This window comes from Peromyscus californicus, unplaced genomic scaffold (genome assembly GCF_007827085.1).
Source record: "Peromyscus californicus insignis strain IS unplaced genomic scaffold, ASM782708v3 Scaffold_3__1_contigs__length_106647218, whole genome shotgun sequence".
NCBI lineage: Eukaryota > Metazoa > Chordata > Mammalia > Rodentia > Cricetidae > Peromyscus > Peromyscus californicus.
This window is the reverse complement of record NW_026294551.1, coordinates 47,235,811-47,252,246: the sequence shown is the minus strand read 5'-3', so window position 1 is coordinate 47,252,246 and position 16,436 is coordinate 47,235,811. Positions and strand designations below refer to the sequence as shown.

Genomic DNA, 16,436 nt, shown 5'->3' with positions numbered 1-16,436 from the left:
GACATGAGAGTAGAAAAAAAATATTTTTTTTTTTAAATCAAATCTAGGACCTTATTGTTATATGCGATGCCTGGACCCACAGCAGCCACCTTGGATCATGAGGGTCCTGCTCAGCTGATGGAGAGTGAGAGCATCACTGTGACCGTGTTTTACATCTGATGTTCCTCACCCATATGCCCTTGAGGAGAGGAAATCTGTCCCGATTTTCAGCTCAAGAGGGAAAGAACTGGCTGAGTGGCAGGACGGACAGAAGCCTCGTCACCAGGGACGCTGGAGGGCTGCTCCAGTGTACCCTGGCATCTGCAGCAGGACCTTTGCTGCCCTGCTGGGCTGGGCTACTCTGAATTGATTTCACGGTACTTGCAACCCAAAGCCTCTTAGTCACTGCAGCTTTGGGGTCCGGGTTCCCTCTGCAGACAGGGAGCAAGCAGCTTGGGACATTCGGGAGCAGAGGCCTAGGGTGATGCTGCGACTCCTTCAGCAAGGAATGAAAGGTGTGGGGTGTGTGTGTGTGTGTGTGTGTGTGTGTGTGTGTGTGTGTGCGTGTGTATTCATGTGCCCATGCTCACACACTTTGAGGTGACCGGCAAAGGAGGGCTTTTTAAAGCGGAGAACACGGAGAAGCAAACAGGCTGTTTTTATCCTTTGCTTGGACAACAGAGCAACCGTCCTCATTTCTTCTTGTCCGAACAGATAATCCAATAATTAGAGCAGCAAATAGCATAACCCTGGCTAAAGCCATAATGAACCATCTGGCTTGAATCACTTAGGCTTATTCCAAGGGATCTGGTTGTCAGAGCTCAGAGCCTGCACAGCCTTGGATACCAGGTACAGAGTGGTCTTGCTCAGTGTTTCCTCACCCGTGAGGGCCACGGCTCTCACGCTCTCAGCCGGATGCGCTGCCAACCTCCTGGCTCAGCCTCAGACCCACTTCCCCAGCCCTGTAACCTCCAGACCTCTTCTCCACACTTTGTTAGGGCGTCACAGTGTCACAGCGATCTGGGTGTGGCCAGCCCCCGGTTTCAGCTGAGAAAGCTGTATCTGGGACCCAGCTCACGTGAGCCTGTCCCCAGCTAGGACACCTGTGGCTGAGCCCAGAGACTCAGCATGTTTCCCTTTGTACCACTCCCTGCTACTGAAACAGAATTGGGAAAACACTGTGGAGCTGACTGACAGGAGATGGGGCTTCTGGTCTGTTTTATTCTTTTCTGGTGGGTTTCAGGATAACCAAAATGACCAGGTTTCTCTCCTCTTGGCCATATGTCATCCCCTGGGCCTCTATGGCACCTGGAGTGTGGCTGGCAGCTCAGGCACAAGCTTCATCCACCTGCTCACTCCCCTGGCTGCAGGCAGAAGGCTGGAAATGGGAACCGTGTCCTATCCTTCCTTCCCAGGATGTCTCTGGATCCCTCAGGGTGCTGACTGCGGTCCTAGTTAGAACCTCCCCAGAGGCCAGTCAGCCTGGATCCTGGCACAGAGTGCCAGGAACTGGGCAAAGGAGTAAGTAAATCCAGGGCATAGCTCTGCAGACTTTAATAAATTCTGCCCACCCAGTTTTCCCGCAGTCTCCAGGACATCAGAGGGTGAGGCCTGCTCCCCAGCCACTATGCTTGGGAGTAGGGCCTCAGTGAGAGGGTCCAGGCCTAGAATACACACAAAAGGCATTGTTCCCATCTGGGGCTAGATCCACCTCTGTTGATGGGCTCTGAAGTGAAATGAATCTGCTCCCAGGGTGGCACTGTGAACTCCTATCCTCAGCTTTGAGAGGCACATGTTATGCTGGGGGAAAGCCAGGCCTTAGCCCGGAGGCCCCGGGAAACACCCAGGCCAGGCACAAACCTCCAATGTTGTACAGAGGAGGGGCTGCTTTTGCCTTGGGAAGCTGGTGTGGGACCCGCACTCCCCACATCCCATAGCGCCCATGACTAGGTTTTGAGGCTGGCTCTTCGGGTCTAAGTGAGCCAGCTTAGAGTCACTGCTGGGCTGGGGCCCTTCAGTGAAGCGACCCTCACCCCCACCCCCCAGTAAACCCATTGGACTCCTGCTGCAACCTCTTCCCTCCATGGCTTCCGGGATGGTCCCTGGTGGGCCGGGCCAGGTACCCTCAGGGACCACACAACACGCCAGGAGTGCTCCTGGCCTGGCTCGGGAGACCCTGCTGTCCGCTGTCTCTCTGGGGTTGAGTCCTGGAGGAAGGGGCGCGGCTGGGGACCCTCCTGCCCCGGGGAAGCCGGCGTAACAGGTGGGCGAAGGGCTGCGGCCAGGGCCAGCGCGGCGGTGGGGTCCGGGGACGCGGGAGGAGGAACCGCCAAGGTTTTTCCAAAGGACAAGCAGCCCGCGGTCCTGCTCCTCGGCCCGCGCGCACCAGCAAAGCCGCGGCGCGGTGCGGGCCGCTGGGCCCGCCCTAGCCGCCACAGGGTCCCCAGCTCGCCCGGTAGCCTCTCCGGGCGGCCCGCAGAGGGCTCTGGGGCCGGGAGCCACCGCGCGGCCCGCAGCAACTGGTGTCTTCCCGGGACGCAGCTCCGCCCTTCCCGGGAACAAAAGCCGCCGCCCGCTCTGGAGCTCCCGGCGCGCGGGCCGAGCAGGGGTGCGGGGCGCGCTCAGGGGAGCGGAGGCCCGGAAACGGGGTGCTCGCAGAGGACGCCCCCAAACTTCCCAGCTCTCGCGTGCGGGTGTGCCGGGCGGCAGCGGCGCATGCCCTACGGGGCCCCGGGCGCGGGGAAGGGGGCGAGCGGCGGGCGACTGGGAAACTTACTGCAGTCGTCCGACTCATAGCCGTCGGCGTCCGGCTCCTCCTCGGGGGGCTTGGCGGGCGGCCTCGCGGGGCTGGGGCCGGGGCCGGGGCTCGGGCTGGCACCGTAGGCTCCGAAGAGCTGGTCCACATCCTCGTCGTCGTCGCCGCGGCCGCCGTCGGAGGGGCTGCGGGGGCCGGCGCTGGCTGCAGGCGAGCGCGCGGGGGCGTCCGGGGGCGCGGGGGCGCGGGGCGCGGCGGTGGGGGGCAGGCCCCGCGGGAAGCGGGGGAAGTAGTCGGAGATCTGTTTGATGGGCCGGATGGGCCCGGGGCACACGTCGATGGCCATATGCTCCTGGATGCTGATGGTCGCCTTCTCCCCGCGCCGCCGGAGGGTCATGCAGGCAACGCCGCCGCGCGCGGCCCGGCCCGGCCCGGTGTGACCCCGGCCCGGGGACAACTCAGCGGGTCCCACGGGGCGCGGCGGGGGCTGCGGGCATCGCCGGCGTGGCCCCCCGGACGGTCCTGACGCGGTTGCTGCCTGCTTGGCGGCGGCTGGTGCGAGTGAGTGTGGGGCCGGCAGCAGGGGGCGGGCCCAGCCCGCGTCACCCGGCAGCAACCAAGCGGTGAGTGTGCGGGCTGCGCGCGCGGGCGGGCGGGCTGGCTGGCGGGCGCGGGGAGAGCGAGGGAGCGAGCGAGCCAGGAGAGCAACCACTCACTCGCGCTCACACGGCGCGCGCACACACGCACACACACACACACACACACACACACACACACACACACACACACACACACGCGGGAGACGCGCAGGGCCACTCGGAGCCTTCCCTCACTTGCACATCGCAAGCCGGGACCCGCCTGCCACTCATTCTCCTGTGTGCCAGCCCATGAGGGGCTGCATTCACTCTTGCAGGACATGGCGCAGGTGTGTGGGGCACTGCAAACACACACAAACGCGCGTAGAGACACTCAGTGGAAACGGTCACCCGTTGGGGGCTACAGACACATGCAGTGGTGGCAGATGCCGTGGCACAGTGCACCTCCCCAGCAGGCACATACACCCAAGAAACACATGTTCTCAAGGATGCCCGGGACACAGTCTTCCGTGCTGTGCTCAACTAACAGAACCCGCAGCCATAGAAGCCATTTGAGCATGTGGACATGAACTCTTCAAAATCCCCCTCCGGTGCAGAGGAAGGTGGGCAGGCCACAGGATTACTCTCCCAGGAAAACAGGAACAGGCTGTTTACATCCTAGCATGACATGTGCACCTTAGGCTGTCCCAGGTCACTGCGGGCACCGTCTGCTTGCTTCCCCTCAGGTCGCACACAAAAGAGAGCTTCTGTGACCTGGACCGGGCTCCTCATTCAGCCTCTGAGTGATTCGAAAGACCCACAAGAGCAGGTTGGGTGAGGACTTGGACCAGGGCATGGTCAGCATTGGGAGACGGAAGCAGGTAAGGGTAGAGACTGAGTCTGGGTGCAAACCCCACACTCGTGTCTCCCCTGGCCAGGCAACTAAACAAATCCCTGCCGCCTTTCTGGGAACAGCTGTGCTGGGAACAGGCTGCTGCTTGCACAGGTGCGTCTCCAGTGAGCCCCGGCCTGGCGTGGATGGAATCCTGTTTACTCTGGTTTTCACTGACGTGTGGGAGAGGCTTATCATTTTTGGCTGTATCGCTCTATTGCAGTGGTTCTCAACCTCTGGGTCGCGACCCATCACGTCGGCTAGCAGATATTTACATTACAATTCATAACAGGAGCAAAATTACAGTTATGAAGTAGCAATGAAAGTAATTTTATGGTTGGGGGGGTCACCACAACGTGAAGAGCTGTACTAAAGGGTCACAGCATTACGAAGGTTGAGGACCACTGTGCTATTGAGTCTGAATGAGGGTGTCAACCACGAGCCCCGAGATAGGAGAGGAAAGGGCCTCCTCTATTGCTCTCAGTTGCATCATTCTGGTGGGGTCGTTTGAGCCCCCAAATCTCAGTTTCCTCATCTGTGAAATGGGACTAATTCCAGTTTCACAGCAGTGTGGTGAAGCGCCACATTAGCACTGAGGATGGCTGGTAGGAGGGACTTCATGAGACTGCCTTTCTTTTCTTTCTCCCTTTAAGAGACCAGACTCGCTGGTAAGAAGTGATGGAGAATTGCATGCTTTCTTCCCCCTTTCATCATTTTCCTGTTTTTCTTTGTGGTCCTGTGAATTGAACCTAGGGTCTCACACACGTTAGGCACACTCTACCACTGAACTACACCACCAGCCCTCGGGGTTTTTATTTTGAGAAACGGTTTCCATACGTTGCCCAGTGGGCCTTGAACCCCTTTCTGTCCGAGGCTGGTCTTGAATTTGTACCTAGTCCTCTTTACAGTTCTTATTTTGAGACAAGGTCTCACTAAGATGCTTGTGCTGGTCTTGGACTCACCTTAGCCCAGGCTTTACCTTCAACTTCTGGTCCTCTGCTGCAGCCTCTTGAGTACTGGATTACAGCCGGCTCCTCTGGGCCTGGCTGTTGTGCGTGAGGGACCACCTGTCTTTAGAAACCATGTCCTACTCTGCCACGTGCCCCAGTCACCAGCTCACTGATTCTTTTGCTGTCCAGCATGGAGCCAGAGGTTCTTGTTCCCATTTTACAGCTAAGGAAATTGAGGTTCAGGCACAGAGAACAGCCCGGGATGACTGCTGGTTGCTGAGAGCTGCAATTAAGACCTAACTGAGGGGCTGGAGAGATGCCTCAGGGGTTAAAAGCACTGGCTGCTCTTCCAGAGGCCCTGAGTTCAATTCCCAGCAACCACATGGTAGCCTACAACCATCTATAATGAGATCTGGTGCCCTCTCCTGGCCTGCAGGCATTCATGCAGACAGAATACTGTATATATAATAAACAAATAAATCTTAAAAAACGAAACAAAACTGAGGGCTGGGTATGGTGGCAAAGACCTTTAATTTCAGCACCCAGGAAACAAAGGCAGGAGGATTGCGACATGTTTGAGGGCAGCCCGGTCTACAGAGTGAGTTCTACACCAGGCAGGGCAATACAGCAAGACCCCTTCTCTAACAATACAGCCTGGTTTTGTTTGGTTTCCATTCTCCCTTCCCCTCCCTCTCCTTCCTCACCCCTGCAGAGTTGGAATGGCTCAGAGTGGAGCTGGCTGTACAGGTGAAGCCTTGCACTCCAGGATCCTCATGAGGCTTTTGGGGTGGAGACAGCCAGATGGAGTGGGGATGGGTGTGGGGGTGTGGGGGGACCGAGCTTCAGGGATTACAGGGCAGTGAACTGGCCTGGCAGTCTGGGTGCTGGGAGAGCCTACTCAGCCTTCTTGAGATTCTAAGTCTAAGGAGGGACAGAGGCACCTGGTCTTAGCAGGGCTGTCATTCTTGAATGACCAAAGGGGCTTAGTCCTTTACACGGGCACACTGTGACTTTCCCTATGCCAGAAGTGGCAAGAGGTGGCTGCATCATGAAATGATGTATTCTGAGACAAGAGTCTACAGAACAGTCTCCACAGTTCCTTCAGTGAGGAATAAGAAAGGGGAGCATCATCTTGCAGGCAGGAAAAGTGAGGCTTCAGGTGGGCAAGGGGCTAGCAAGTGGGACTGGGCACAGGAGCCTGGGTATATCCTGTGTGCTTTTTAAGTCAAAGTCTGACCTGTGGGCTTGTGGGGAGATTGGGATGGAGGAGGGGCTAATCAGTTCCTCCTGGCTTCTTCTTCTCTCTCTTTTTTAAAGATTTATTTAATTATTATGTACACAATTCTGCCTGCATGTAAGTCTGCACACCAGAAGAGGGCACCGGATTTCATCATAGATGGTTGTGAGCCCCCATGTGGGTGCTGGGAACTGAACCCAGGTCCTCTGGAAGAGCAGCCAGTGCTCTTAACCTCTGAGCCATCTCTCCTGCCCTTCCTCCTGGCTTCTTGATCTTTTGAGGAAGTGGCTTTCTAGGAGAGTAGAAGAGTAAGTAGCTCCTGGTTCTTGACCCAGTAGAAGCTAGCTAGCTCTTGGGAAAAGTCTAGAAAGGGGTCCTAGCTTACAAAGCATCAAGCCAGGGAAGCCTAAGATAACCACTGAAGAAAGGTGGTGTGGCAGCCAGACTCTGGCAGCAGGCAGAATGGAGGCCCGTTCTGAGTCTGAATTAGCACCAGTGAGCTCTGCTGACATGGGATGGGACCCACGAAGCGGGGAGTGTTGAAGTGGTGTCCTCTGGAGAGAGGTCCAGTTTCTGGAAAGACCAGGGCTTAGGACTGAGACAGACTTGTGTCCTGGTCTCCCTGCCCTGTGTCTGACTTTGTGTGATTTGCTGCAGTCCCAGGAGTAAAGGGAATCTGGACAGAAGATGCCTAGCACACTATCTGGCTGGTAGTAGGCTCTCTTGACGCATCTCCCCGGTGCAGACTTTCTCCTACGCCATGTGCCTGCCTCAGTTTCTCTATCGGGTGAATGTAGTTAGCTGCTCTGACTGTTGCCAGGACCGGGTGAGGACACAGACAGGAAACCTGTTGAGAAATGACTGTTCTTGCCAGTGCCGAGTACCAGCTGGCAGGGGGTGGGGATCTCTAAGCAGCTGGATAGATCTAAGCCTAATCAATCATGTTGCTGGGGTGGGCAGCTCCACAGCAGAACTGGCCCCCCGGCAAGGTTCAGTGAGTACAGTCTGCTCCCCCACCCAGACTCTCTCAAAGGTCCTCTACAACTAAAATAGACTCCACGAAGGATGTCTGGGCTGTCTGTCCCACCTTGATGGATGTCTATGAATAATGCAGATTCCAGGGCCCCACCTCACCCTCACTGACCCAGAATAGGTGTGTGCAGTGCCAGATGTGTCTAAGCAGGCACCTGGAGATGATTTTTGTGCACAGCAAAGGCTGTGAATTGCTGGGTTAGGAGGTGCTAATGGGTTGATACCGTGATGCTCAAGCTGCAGGGGGCCCTCCCCCACAGTTCACACATGTCACACATACCATTCACAGCACCTCTCTGTATTTAGCAGTTCTCGTCTGAGGAAGTAAGTGCTTGATAGGAGTTATGGGATATGGCATCTGGAAGGGCATTTCTAGAAGAATTTGGCAAAGTCAAAGTGAGGAGTTTTATTTGAACCTCCTTGGTCCAGAATGAACAGTGAATGCCTTTCCTTTTTGTAGGTGACATACATTTCTTTGTCTTTTTTTTTTGAGACAGGGTCTCATGTAGTCTAGGATAACTTAGAACTCAGGGATTACAGGTGACATGCCTTTTGTTTTTGTTTTTCGAGACAGGGTTTCACTGTGTAGCCCTGGCTGCCCTGGAACTTGCTCTGCAGACCAGGTTAGCCTTGAACTCCCAGAGATCCTCCTGCCTCTGCCTCCCAGGTGCTGGGAGTAAAGACACGAGCCATCACCGTCCAGCCAGGTGACGTGCATTTTTGTGGATATGGCCTCTACTCAGCAGTTGGCTGGATGTCCTTGGTTGATGTCCCTAGCGAGTATACTTGTATCTGGGGAGGGAAGGACATTGCTGGTTCTGGCCTCCCCTCCCTGCCCCCTCACTGCTCCAGCTTGTCCTTCTCTTTCTGATTGAAGGAACCCTTGCCAGCCCGTGCTGATAGACTTCATTGTATTAATGGGGATTTTTAACTCAAAGGAGAGACAGGCAGAGCAACTCCAAACACTGTTGCTGGTCGGTGGAGAGGTGCCTTCCAGGGGCCTTGTCTGTTCATTTATTCATGACTCCACGTTTCAACGAATGTTTACTTAGCGCCTCCTCTGCGCTAGCCTCGTGCTGCAGATTGCAGGGGCTGGCTACTAAGTGAAGCCCCGTTTTTCTTTAGATTCTGGAGGAGGGAGGGTAAGTCAGAGACTGGGAGCCAGGCACTCTCGGGGGCATCTGCCTCCTTTGTACCTCCGCATACACACTGTGGCCTGAGTGCTAGCCCCAGCCAGTCAGCTTCAGCGTTTTCCCTTAGCTGGTGTCTGCTGCAGGGCGAATGATGTGCTAAGCGACGTTAAAATGTGGCTTTCTGATAATTTATCATGTACATTCTCATAAACACATCACCCTCGTCACAGTACATTTCCGAGTGCTAGGCCTAGCAGAGGGGACAAGTTAACGCTTACCTAATGAGGTTTTGCAGATGTCAAACGCTCAGGAGCTTTGGTAATGGGCAAAATGGCCCAAGGAGGGCTTTTGTCTTCCCTTTCTCCTGCGACACCATAGAGTATGGGTCTTGGAGTCCCTCACCTCGCTTGTTCCCCAGAACTGGAGGCCTGGGGAGGTGGAGGGCCTGGCTCCATGTTCGATGAGGCAGACCTAGTACTCACAGCCAGGTTTCCTGATCTCTGGCCCCCACACATTGGAGGTGGGGAAGGACTCGGCCCCTCCCTCTATCCCAGCCAGGGCTGGACTCTGCCCCTCTGTGCTGGTCAGGATCTAGGCTGCCAGCCTGGACAAAGGCAGGTTTACCTGCCAGGAGAGACAGCCCAAAGTCAGACCATCTCTACAGGAGACCAGATGTCTTACAAGGCACAGTGTTATGTCCTTGGGAACCCCCAGAAATAACCTATGGGGCTAAGGAAGGTGTGGCCTAAGGCTTAGGTTGGGACAGCACATCACTTCCAGGTGAGAGGTTTCTAGAGTTCAAAGCTTTGGTTCAAGGAGTCTTCAGCATGGGCTTGAACACTGTAGTGTTGTAAGTGGGCTAGAAGGGCAGGCGCACGGGCCTGAGGGCATGACTCATTGATAGGGTGCTTGCCTAGACCGTGTAAGGCATTGGATTTGATTCTCCAGCACCGGGTGGGGGACGGGGAAGAAGAAACACAAACTAATAATTTTGAAACCCCAGGCAAATGGCTTTGGATTAATGATGCCATTCAAAAGTATTAACAATGCAAGCGGTAACTTTCAATTATGGTTTGCTTCACTTCTTAAATTTAGAGGATGTTTTCTCATACAAAAATGCCTGGAATATAAAGTAAAGAATGTCTGCACCCATCAGCCGCCTTTAAAAGAAACCATTCCAGTTCCCTTGAAAACTAAACACAGGAGCCTCGTGTGATGGCACATTTCTGTTGTCTTAGGTGTACTGGAGGTTGAGGCTGGAGAATTGCTTAAGTCCAGGAGTTCAAGGCCAGCCTGGGAAACATGGAAAGACCCTGTCTTTTTTTTTTTTTTTCATTTTCTTTTTCTTTTTTTTTTCTTAAGATAAGGTTTCTCTGTGTAGCCTTGGCTGTCCTGGAACTAACTCTGTAGACCAGACTGGCCTCCATCTCAGAGATCTGCTTGCCTCTGCCTCCTGAGTGCTGGGATTAAAGGCGTGTGCCACCACCACCTGGCGGAAAGACCCTGTCTTTAACAACTACAACTGCGTCGGTATGTTGGCTCATGCTGGTGATCCCAGCACTAAGGATGTGGGGCAGGAGGATCCAGAAGTCCAAAGCCATCTTTGGCTACATGTCCAGTTGGAGGCCAGCCTGGGTTATATGAGAGCCTGTCTTAAAAAAAAAAAAAAACCAACAACAAAAAGTTAAGAATAGAGAGAATGGGGAGTTATTGTTGAGCGGTACAGAGCTTGACTGTGATGAAGGAAAGTTTCAGGAGTAACAAGGACAGTGGCATAACCCTTTGACTTGGGTAATGCTACTGAAATACATACATAGGTTAAAGTGGAGGGTGGTGGGGGCCGGAAGCCCAGGGCCAGAGGGTGAGCCTAGCATTCAGTAGGCCCGGGGTTGGACCCACAGCAACCCACTGAAGTGACTGAAATGATCAACATTCTTATCTATATTTTTATACTTTAAAAAAATTACAAATGTGACTGGGTGGTGGTGGCGCATGCCCTTAATCCCAGTACTTGGGAGACAGAGGCAGATGGATCTCTGTGAGTTTGAGGCCAGCCTGGTCTACAAAGTGAGTTCCAGGATAGCCAGGGCTACACAGAGAAACCCTGTCTCAAAAAAAAGAAAAAAAGGCCAAAAAAAGATTTTTATTTTATGTAGACAGGTGTTTTGCTGGCATGTATGTGTATTCACCTGGTATCTGTGGAGGGCCTTGGATCCCCTAGAACGGGAGTTACAAATGACTATAAGCCATCAGGCCAGTGCTTTTTTTTTTTTAATTTATGTGCATTGGTGTTTTTCCTGTATGAGGATGTCAGGTACCCTGGAACTGAAGTTACAGACAGCTGTGAGCTGCTGTGTGGGTGCTTGGAATTGAACCTGGGTCCTCAAGACAGTTGCACCTGTCTCAAAAAAAAATTACAAAGGTATTTGAAATCTGGGTATGCTAGTTTCCCTCCATCACATTGCTTTCTTCCAAGGCAAGAACTATTTCGAATTTGATTCTATCCCTCCACACAATTATTTTGTATATTTGTTATGTAAATAAATATCTGGTATTGTTTGTATGGTTCAAAACTTCATATAAGTGCTATCATACTGTACATGTCCTCATTCAACAATTTTGGTGTGTGCATATATGTATGTGTGTGTGCATGTGAAGGCAAGAGATCAACCTTAGGTACTGTTCTGCAGGAGTCATCCACCTTGTTTTCTTTGAGACAGGGTCTCTCCCTGGGACCTAGGGCTTGCCAGTGTAGGCTAGGCTGGTTGGCCAGTGAGCCCCAGGGACCTGCCTGTCTCTACCTCCCCATCACTGGCATTATAACTGCCTAACTACACCCAGTTTTTTATGTGGATGCTGGATCAAATTCAAATTGTTTTGTGCTGACTGAGTTATCTTCCCAGCTTTTTTTTTTTTTTTTTTTTTTTTTTTTTTTTTTTTTTTTTTTTTTTTGAGGAAAAGTTTTATATATCTCAGGCTGGCGCTGCTAGCTGTTTTTGTCAACTTGACATAAACCTAGACATATTTGGGAAGAGGGAATCTCAGCTGAGAAACTGTCTTCATCAGATTGCTTTATAGGCAAGTCAGTGGGGACATTTTCATGATTGATGATTGGATGTGGAAGGGCCCAGCCCCGGTGGGTGATGCCATTCCTAGACAGGTGATCCTTCCTGGGTAATATGAGAAAGCAGACTGAGCAAGCCATGAGGAGCAAGCCAGTGAGCAGCACTCCTCCATGGTTTCTGCCTCAGTGCCTGCAAGTTGTTGCCTTGGCTCCCCTCAGTGATGGGCAGTGATTGGGACATTGAACCAGAAGCAGCCTTTTCTCCTCAGGTCGCTTTTGGTCATGGTGTTTATCACAGAGCAGAAAGCAACCAGGATGCTTGCTAGAACTTGCTGATCCTCCTGCCTCAGCCTCTGAGTGCTGACATTACAGGTACATTGCACAGTTTGTAGAGTCATCTACAATAGCCATGTTTTTGTTTTTGAATGAGTGATTCACTAAGTATATAGCAAGCCAAGGTAAAAGACTAAATAATGAATAGTATGTAGCTAGGAAAACATTTAATTGAGTACTCAAAACATCCAGCAGAGACCAACTGAGGATGGCCCATTAAGGCCATCTGGAGTTCCTCCCAAAGTCCCCAGCAGGTATCCAAGTAAAATATCAGTTTCAATCTACAGAGATGACATCATCACATCTGGTCCTCATGGCATCCAGCAGAAACCAGCTTGGGAAACTGAGGCAGTTAGCTGAAGTTTTTGGCTGAGTTTCCAGCTGCTCTTCCCCATGAGCACATAACCAGTAGAACATGATTGGAAATGGCTTACCTTTGGGTATCTTCAAGGAGGACACAGTGTGTTTACACCTGTCCCCTTCTCTTCCTGTCACAGAGTTAGGGTTTCAGGAATTGAACTCAGGTCATCAAGCCTGCTTGACAAACACCTCTACCCACTGAGCCATCTTGCCAGCTCAGGCTCGTGTATCTTTAGCTTGATGATATAGTGCCAAACTGCTCTCCAAATTGGTTACCATCACTTCCATCCCACCAGCAATTCACTCCCTACTACTTTCTCCAGGTCCTCCTATACACCTGTATTATCAGATTTAAATCTTAGCTGGTTTGAGAGCTGTTGAAGGGTCTCTCATATGCTTGATTTGTCTTTCTAACTAGTGCTAGTTCATTTCTGCTGCCGCTGATGGTGGGTGTGTGGTATCAGTAGATGAATGTGGCAAGTTAAAGTCAGCATGGGACTAAAACAGTACAGTTCTCCTGTATGGATGGAACATCATGTAGCCTTTAAAAGGAGTAAGCAGGGCTGATGACCCGACTTCTATCCCCACGTGGTGGAAAGAGAGAACTGACTTACACAGGCTAGCCTCTGAACGCCACATACATGCTGCAGTTCAAGTGGGCCCCTTCAACAAGTAAGTAAAAAAAGAAATAGAAGAAGACATTTTTTTTTTTTTTTTTTTGGTTTTTCGAGACAGGGTTTCTCTGTGTAGCTTTGCGCCTTTTCCTGGAACTCACTTGGTAGCCCAGGCTGGCCTCGAACTCACAGAGATCCGCCTGGCTCTGCCTCCCGAGTGCTGGGATTAAAGGCGTGCGCCACCACCGCCCGGCGCAGAAGAAGACATTTTTAAAAGAGTTCAGTAGGTCTGATGTGGAAGCTGCATTGATATCTTGATGCACTAAAGTTCCTTTTCTTGCTCAGATTTAAAATTTTTAAAATTTAAAATTTACTATTTTAAAAATTTTAGCTGGGCAGTGGTGGCGCATGCCTTTAATCTTAGCACTCAGGAGGCAGAGGCAGGTGGATCTCTGTGAGTTCGAGGCCAGCCTGGTCTACAGAGCTAGTTCCAGGACAAAGGCTTACACAAAGAAATCCTGTCTCAAAAAAAAAAAAAAAAAAAAAAAAAACAACAAAACAAAACAAAACAAAAAAAACAACCAAAAAAACAAAACACAAACCAAAACCAACAACAAAAACTAACCACATTTTAATTTAGTTGTGCATGCATTATCTTATTAACAAAAAAATAAGCAAATCCAAAGAGACCCACAAATAGTTTTCCAAGAGTTGTTTAATGAGTACAAGGTTCTAGAAAGTTCTGGAAGTGGATAGTGCTGATGATTGGACAGCATTGTGAGCACACTGATCTGCTTATGTAAAAATGGTTACGATAAGCCATGCAGCTCTTTTGAGTTGGCCTGATTTTCAGAAAAGTCTTATTCTTCTTCACCTCTTTTGGTTACTGGCCAAAGCCTAAGCATGTTTTCTCTGGCCCTTCAGGCTTTCTCGCTCTTCCTTAGGAGCTACCCTCACTTCTGCCTCAGATGGCTCGCTCATCTCCATGCCTAGCTCAAAAGGCTTGCCTGCCTGCTTTCTTTCAAATTCTTTTGTTTGTTTGTTGTTTTTTTTTTTCCGAAACAGGATTTCTCTGTGCAGTTTTGGAACCTGTCCTAGACCTTGCTCTGTAGACCAGGCTGGCCTCAAACTCACAGAGATCCACCTGCCTCTGCCTCCCGAGTGCTGGGATTAAAGGCGTGCACCACCACCGCCCGGCTTCTTTCAAATTCTTAGCTCAAGTTTCAGGGGTTCTGATGCTTTCTTCTAGCCCTTTAGGCTCCTGTGTGCTTGTGGTACACAGGGTCATTCGGGCAGACATAATACACGTAAACCAACAGACAGACAGACAAATAAAATTGCCCTTAAGCTAAAAAGTGGTTACAAGGGTACATTCTGTGTTATCCCATTTATTTACCTATGGCCGGGTCTTGGTATGAAGCTTAGGCTGGCCTCAAATCTGAAATTCCCCTCCCTCACTTTAGTCTCCTGAGTGCTGGGTTTGCAGCTGTGAGCTACCACACCCAGATTATGTTATACCTGTTTTAACACACACACACACACACACACACACACACACACACACACACACACACACACACACCAAAAACAATAAAAAAAAATATTTTAACATGGCAGTCCCTTGATCTGCAGTCTTTGAGACAGGGTGTCCTGCTGGCAGCTAGGATGGAGGTCAGGGACCAGGATGCTGGCTACAGGTGGGATGCCTCATACTGTGTTTCTCAGGATCCTCCCACAGAGTAGCGATTCCAGCTCTCCACCTAGGTTCCTAGGGGCTATTCATGGCAAGGCTGGGTGGGATCCCACGCTGCTCTCAGGCCTGCCCTCCCTTGAGGTCCTGCTCCTCTGTATACAGATCCGGGAGGAACCGGGCTCCACCACCTTTTCCCTGTCATCCAGCCCAGCCTATACCATCCTCTGTCCTCAGTAGTGCTATCTCCCACTTCCCTTGGAGGCTTCATTCTGATGCTGCACCCCAGCTGCCACTGATGCCCCCCAAGGCCCCCTGTGTACCACCTGGATGCTTTGGATGGCCAGCATGCAGCTGCAGACCTAGGTCTCATGACCCCTCATTTCAGCCTCTTCTCTGACTGCCACAGTAGTGGCCACTGGGCCCTAGAGCAGCGCTACTTCTGGCTCTGTCTGGCTCAGGGCTTGAAGTCCACCCCAGTGAGGCCACAGGGGGGTCTTTTGGGGGTTGTTTCCTTGGCACCCTGGTTCTAGTAGCCACCTCTGACAGAACCAGAGAACACTTAGTTCTTAGAAAGAATCCAATTCTGCTTATTTTTTTTTTTTTCTAACCCCTATCTCATGCCTAGCTAAGTCCATGAACTGAAGCCCAGGCCTGTCTCAGGGCCTTTGAACCATCAAATTCCCCACCCCTGGGACATCCTCCCATCAAGGTGGCCCATTCTCATTTTTGTATGTCTTAGCTCCAGGCCAGCTCCTCGAGATGACAGAGACAGCCATAGGAAGCTGCTACGTTCCCGCCTGTTTATTGCTCAGTGTCTGCAGGCTCCTCAGGGACAGGGACCCAGTTTATGGGCACTCAACTCACAGTGATAGGAGGCAGCTGATCCAGGCTACAGGATTACAGGCAGGGCATTTGGGAGGCGGGGCCTGCGGAGGCCCACTAGCCTTGGGCTAGCCCTACTCCTCTCTGCCTGCACCAGCTCGCTCCCACTCCAGCGGATGGCCTTGGAGACAGCAGCATTCAGAGGAAGGAGGAGGCAGAGTGGAGGGTCATCCGTCAGGCGAGACGTGGAGAGCCTGGGAAATCAGGAAGGCTGTCTGAGGCCCTTCTGCAGCATCTGCCTGGTACTCCCCGTCATCTGGGAGCCCGATGGGCGGGCTGTCCCTGGGCACTGGAGAGAGCCAGGGTAGCCCCCAGGACCACAGTGGTGGAGGAAGGAGGGCCTAACCAGGGCTCCTTGCCAATTACCTTCCCTTTTCAACGCAGACATTTACTTCACAATAAACATTTAAAAACACATAAATCTCCCAAAGGTGTCGGATTCCATCTGGAACCTTCATCCCATCTCAGAAGGCGATTATTTTGTTCGATTTATTTTGAATTTTGATATTTGAGAGTACATAGACTAACATAATAAACCCGAAAACCTACCCACCCACACCAGTATTTTCATCTTTTTTAGAGATTTTTATTTTAAACATAAAAAACTGTAACTGCGGATGGAGCTGAGGGTCTAGCTCAGGGGCAGTGTGTGCTTAGCATATGAAAGACCCCGGATTCCATCCCCGGCAGAAGCGAACGTTTTGAGGCTGTATAGCATACAGAATCATGTAAAGTTCAGATGTGTAGAAGAGCATGGCACACATCAGTGTTGTGACCTCCCCAGGCATGAGATGAGACCCTGGGTTCCCCTCTCAACTGGCCCTGATTATACTCTGATCTGTATGATGCCTCTGCCTAGCATCCCTGGTCTTTTTTTAAAGTAGATTTATCTTCTTTTTAACTATGTGTATGTATGTGGATATGTGCAGAGAGAGTA

The 16,436-nt window shown here is 51.7% G+C and overlaps 1 protein-coding gene and 1 long non-coding RNA gene across 11 annotated transcripts in view; one reads left to right on the top strand and one right to left on the bottom strand.

The window, feature by feature from the left end:
- Doc2b (double C2 domain beta) overlaps window positions 1-3,252 on the bottom strand; it is a 28,696-nt gene extending 25,444 nt beyond the window's left edge. The window contains exon 1 of the mRNA XM_052756026.1: window positions 2,756-3,252. Coding sequence (XP_052611986.1) covers window positions 2,756-3,131 — 376 coding nt within the window. The 5' untranslated portion in view covers window positions 3,132-3,252. The remainder of the gene's footprint in view (window positions 1-2,755) is intronic.
- LOC128121377 (uncharacterized) overlaps window positions 3,246-16,436 on the top strand; it is a 50,260-nt gene continuing 37,069 nt past the window's right edge. For 6 of the 10 annotated variants that reach the window (XR_008222169.1, XR_008222166.1, XR_008222162.1 and 3 more), the window contains exon 1: window positions 3,246-3,357. This is a non-coding gene — a long non-coding RNA (uncharacterized LOC128121377). The other 4 variants (XR_008222165.1, XR_008222163.1, XR_008222167.1 and 1 more) reach the window with 4 other exon arrangements.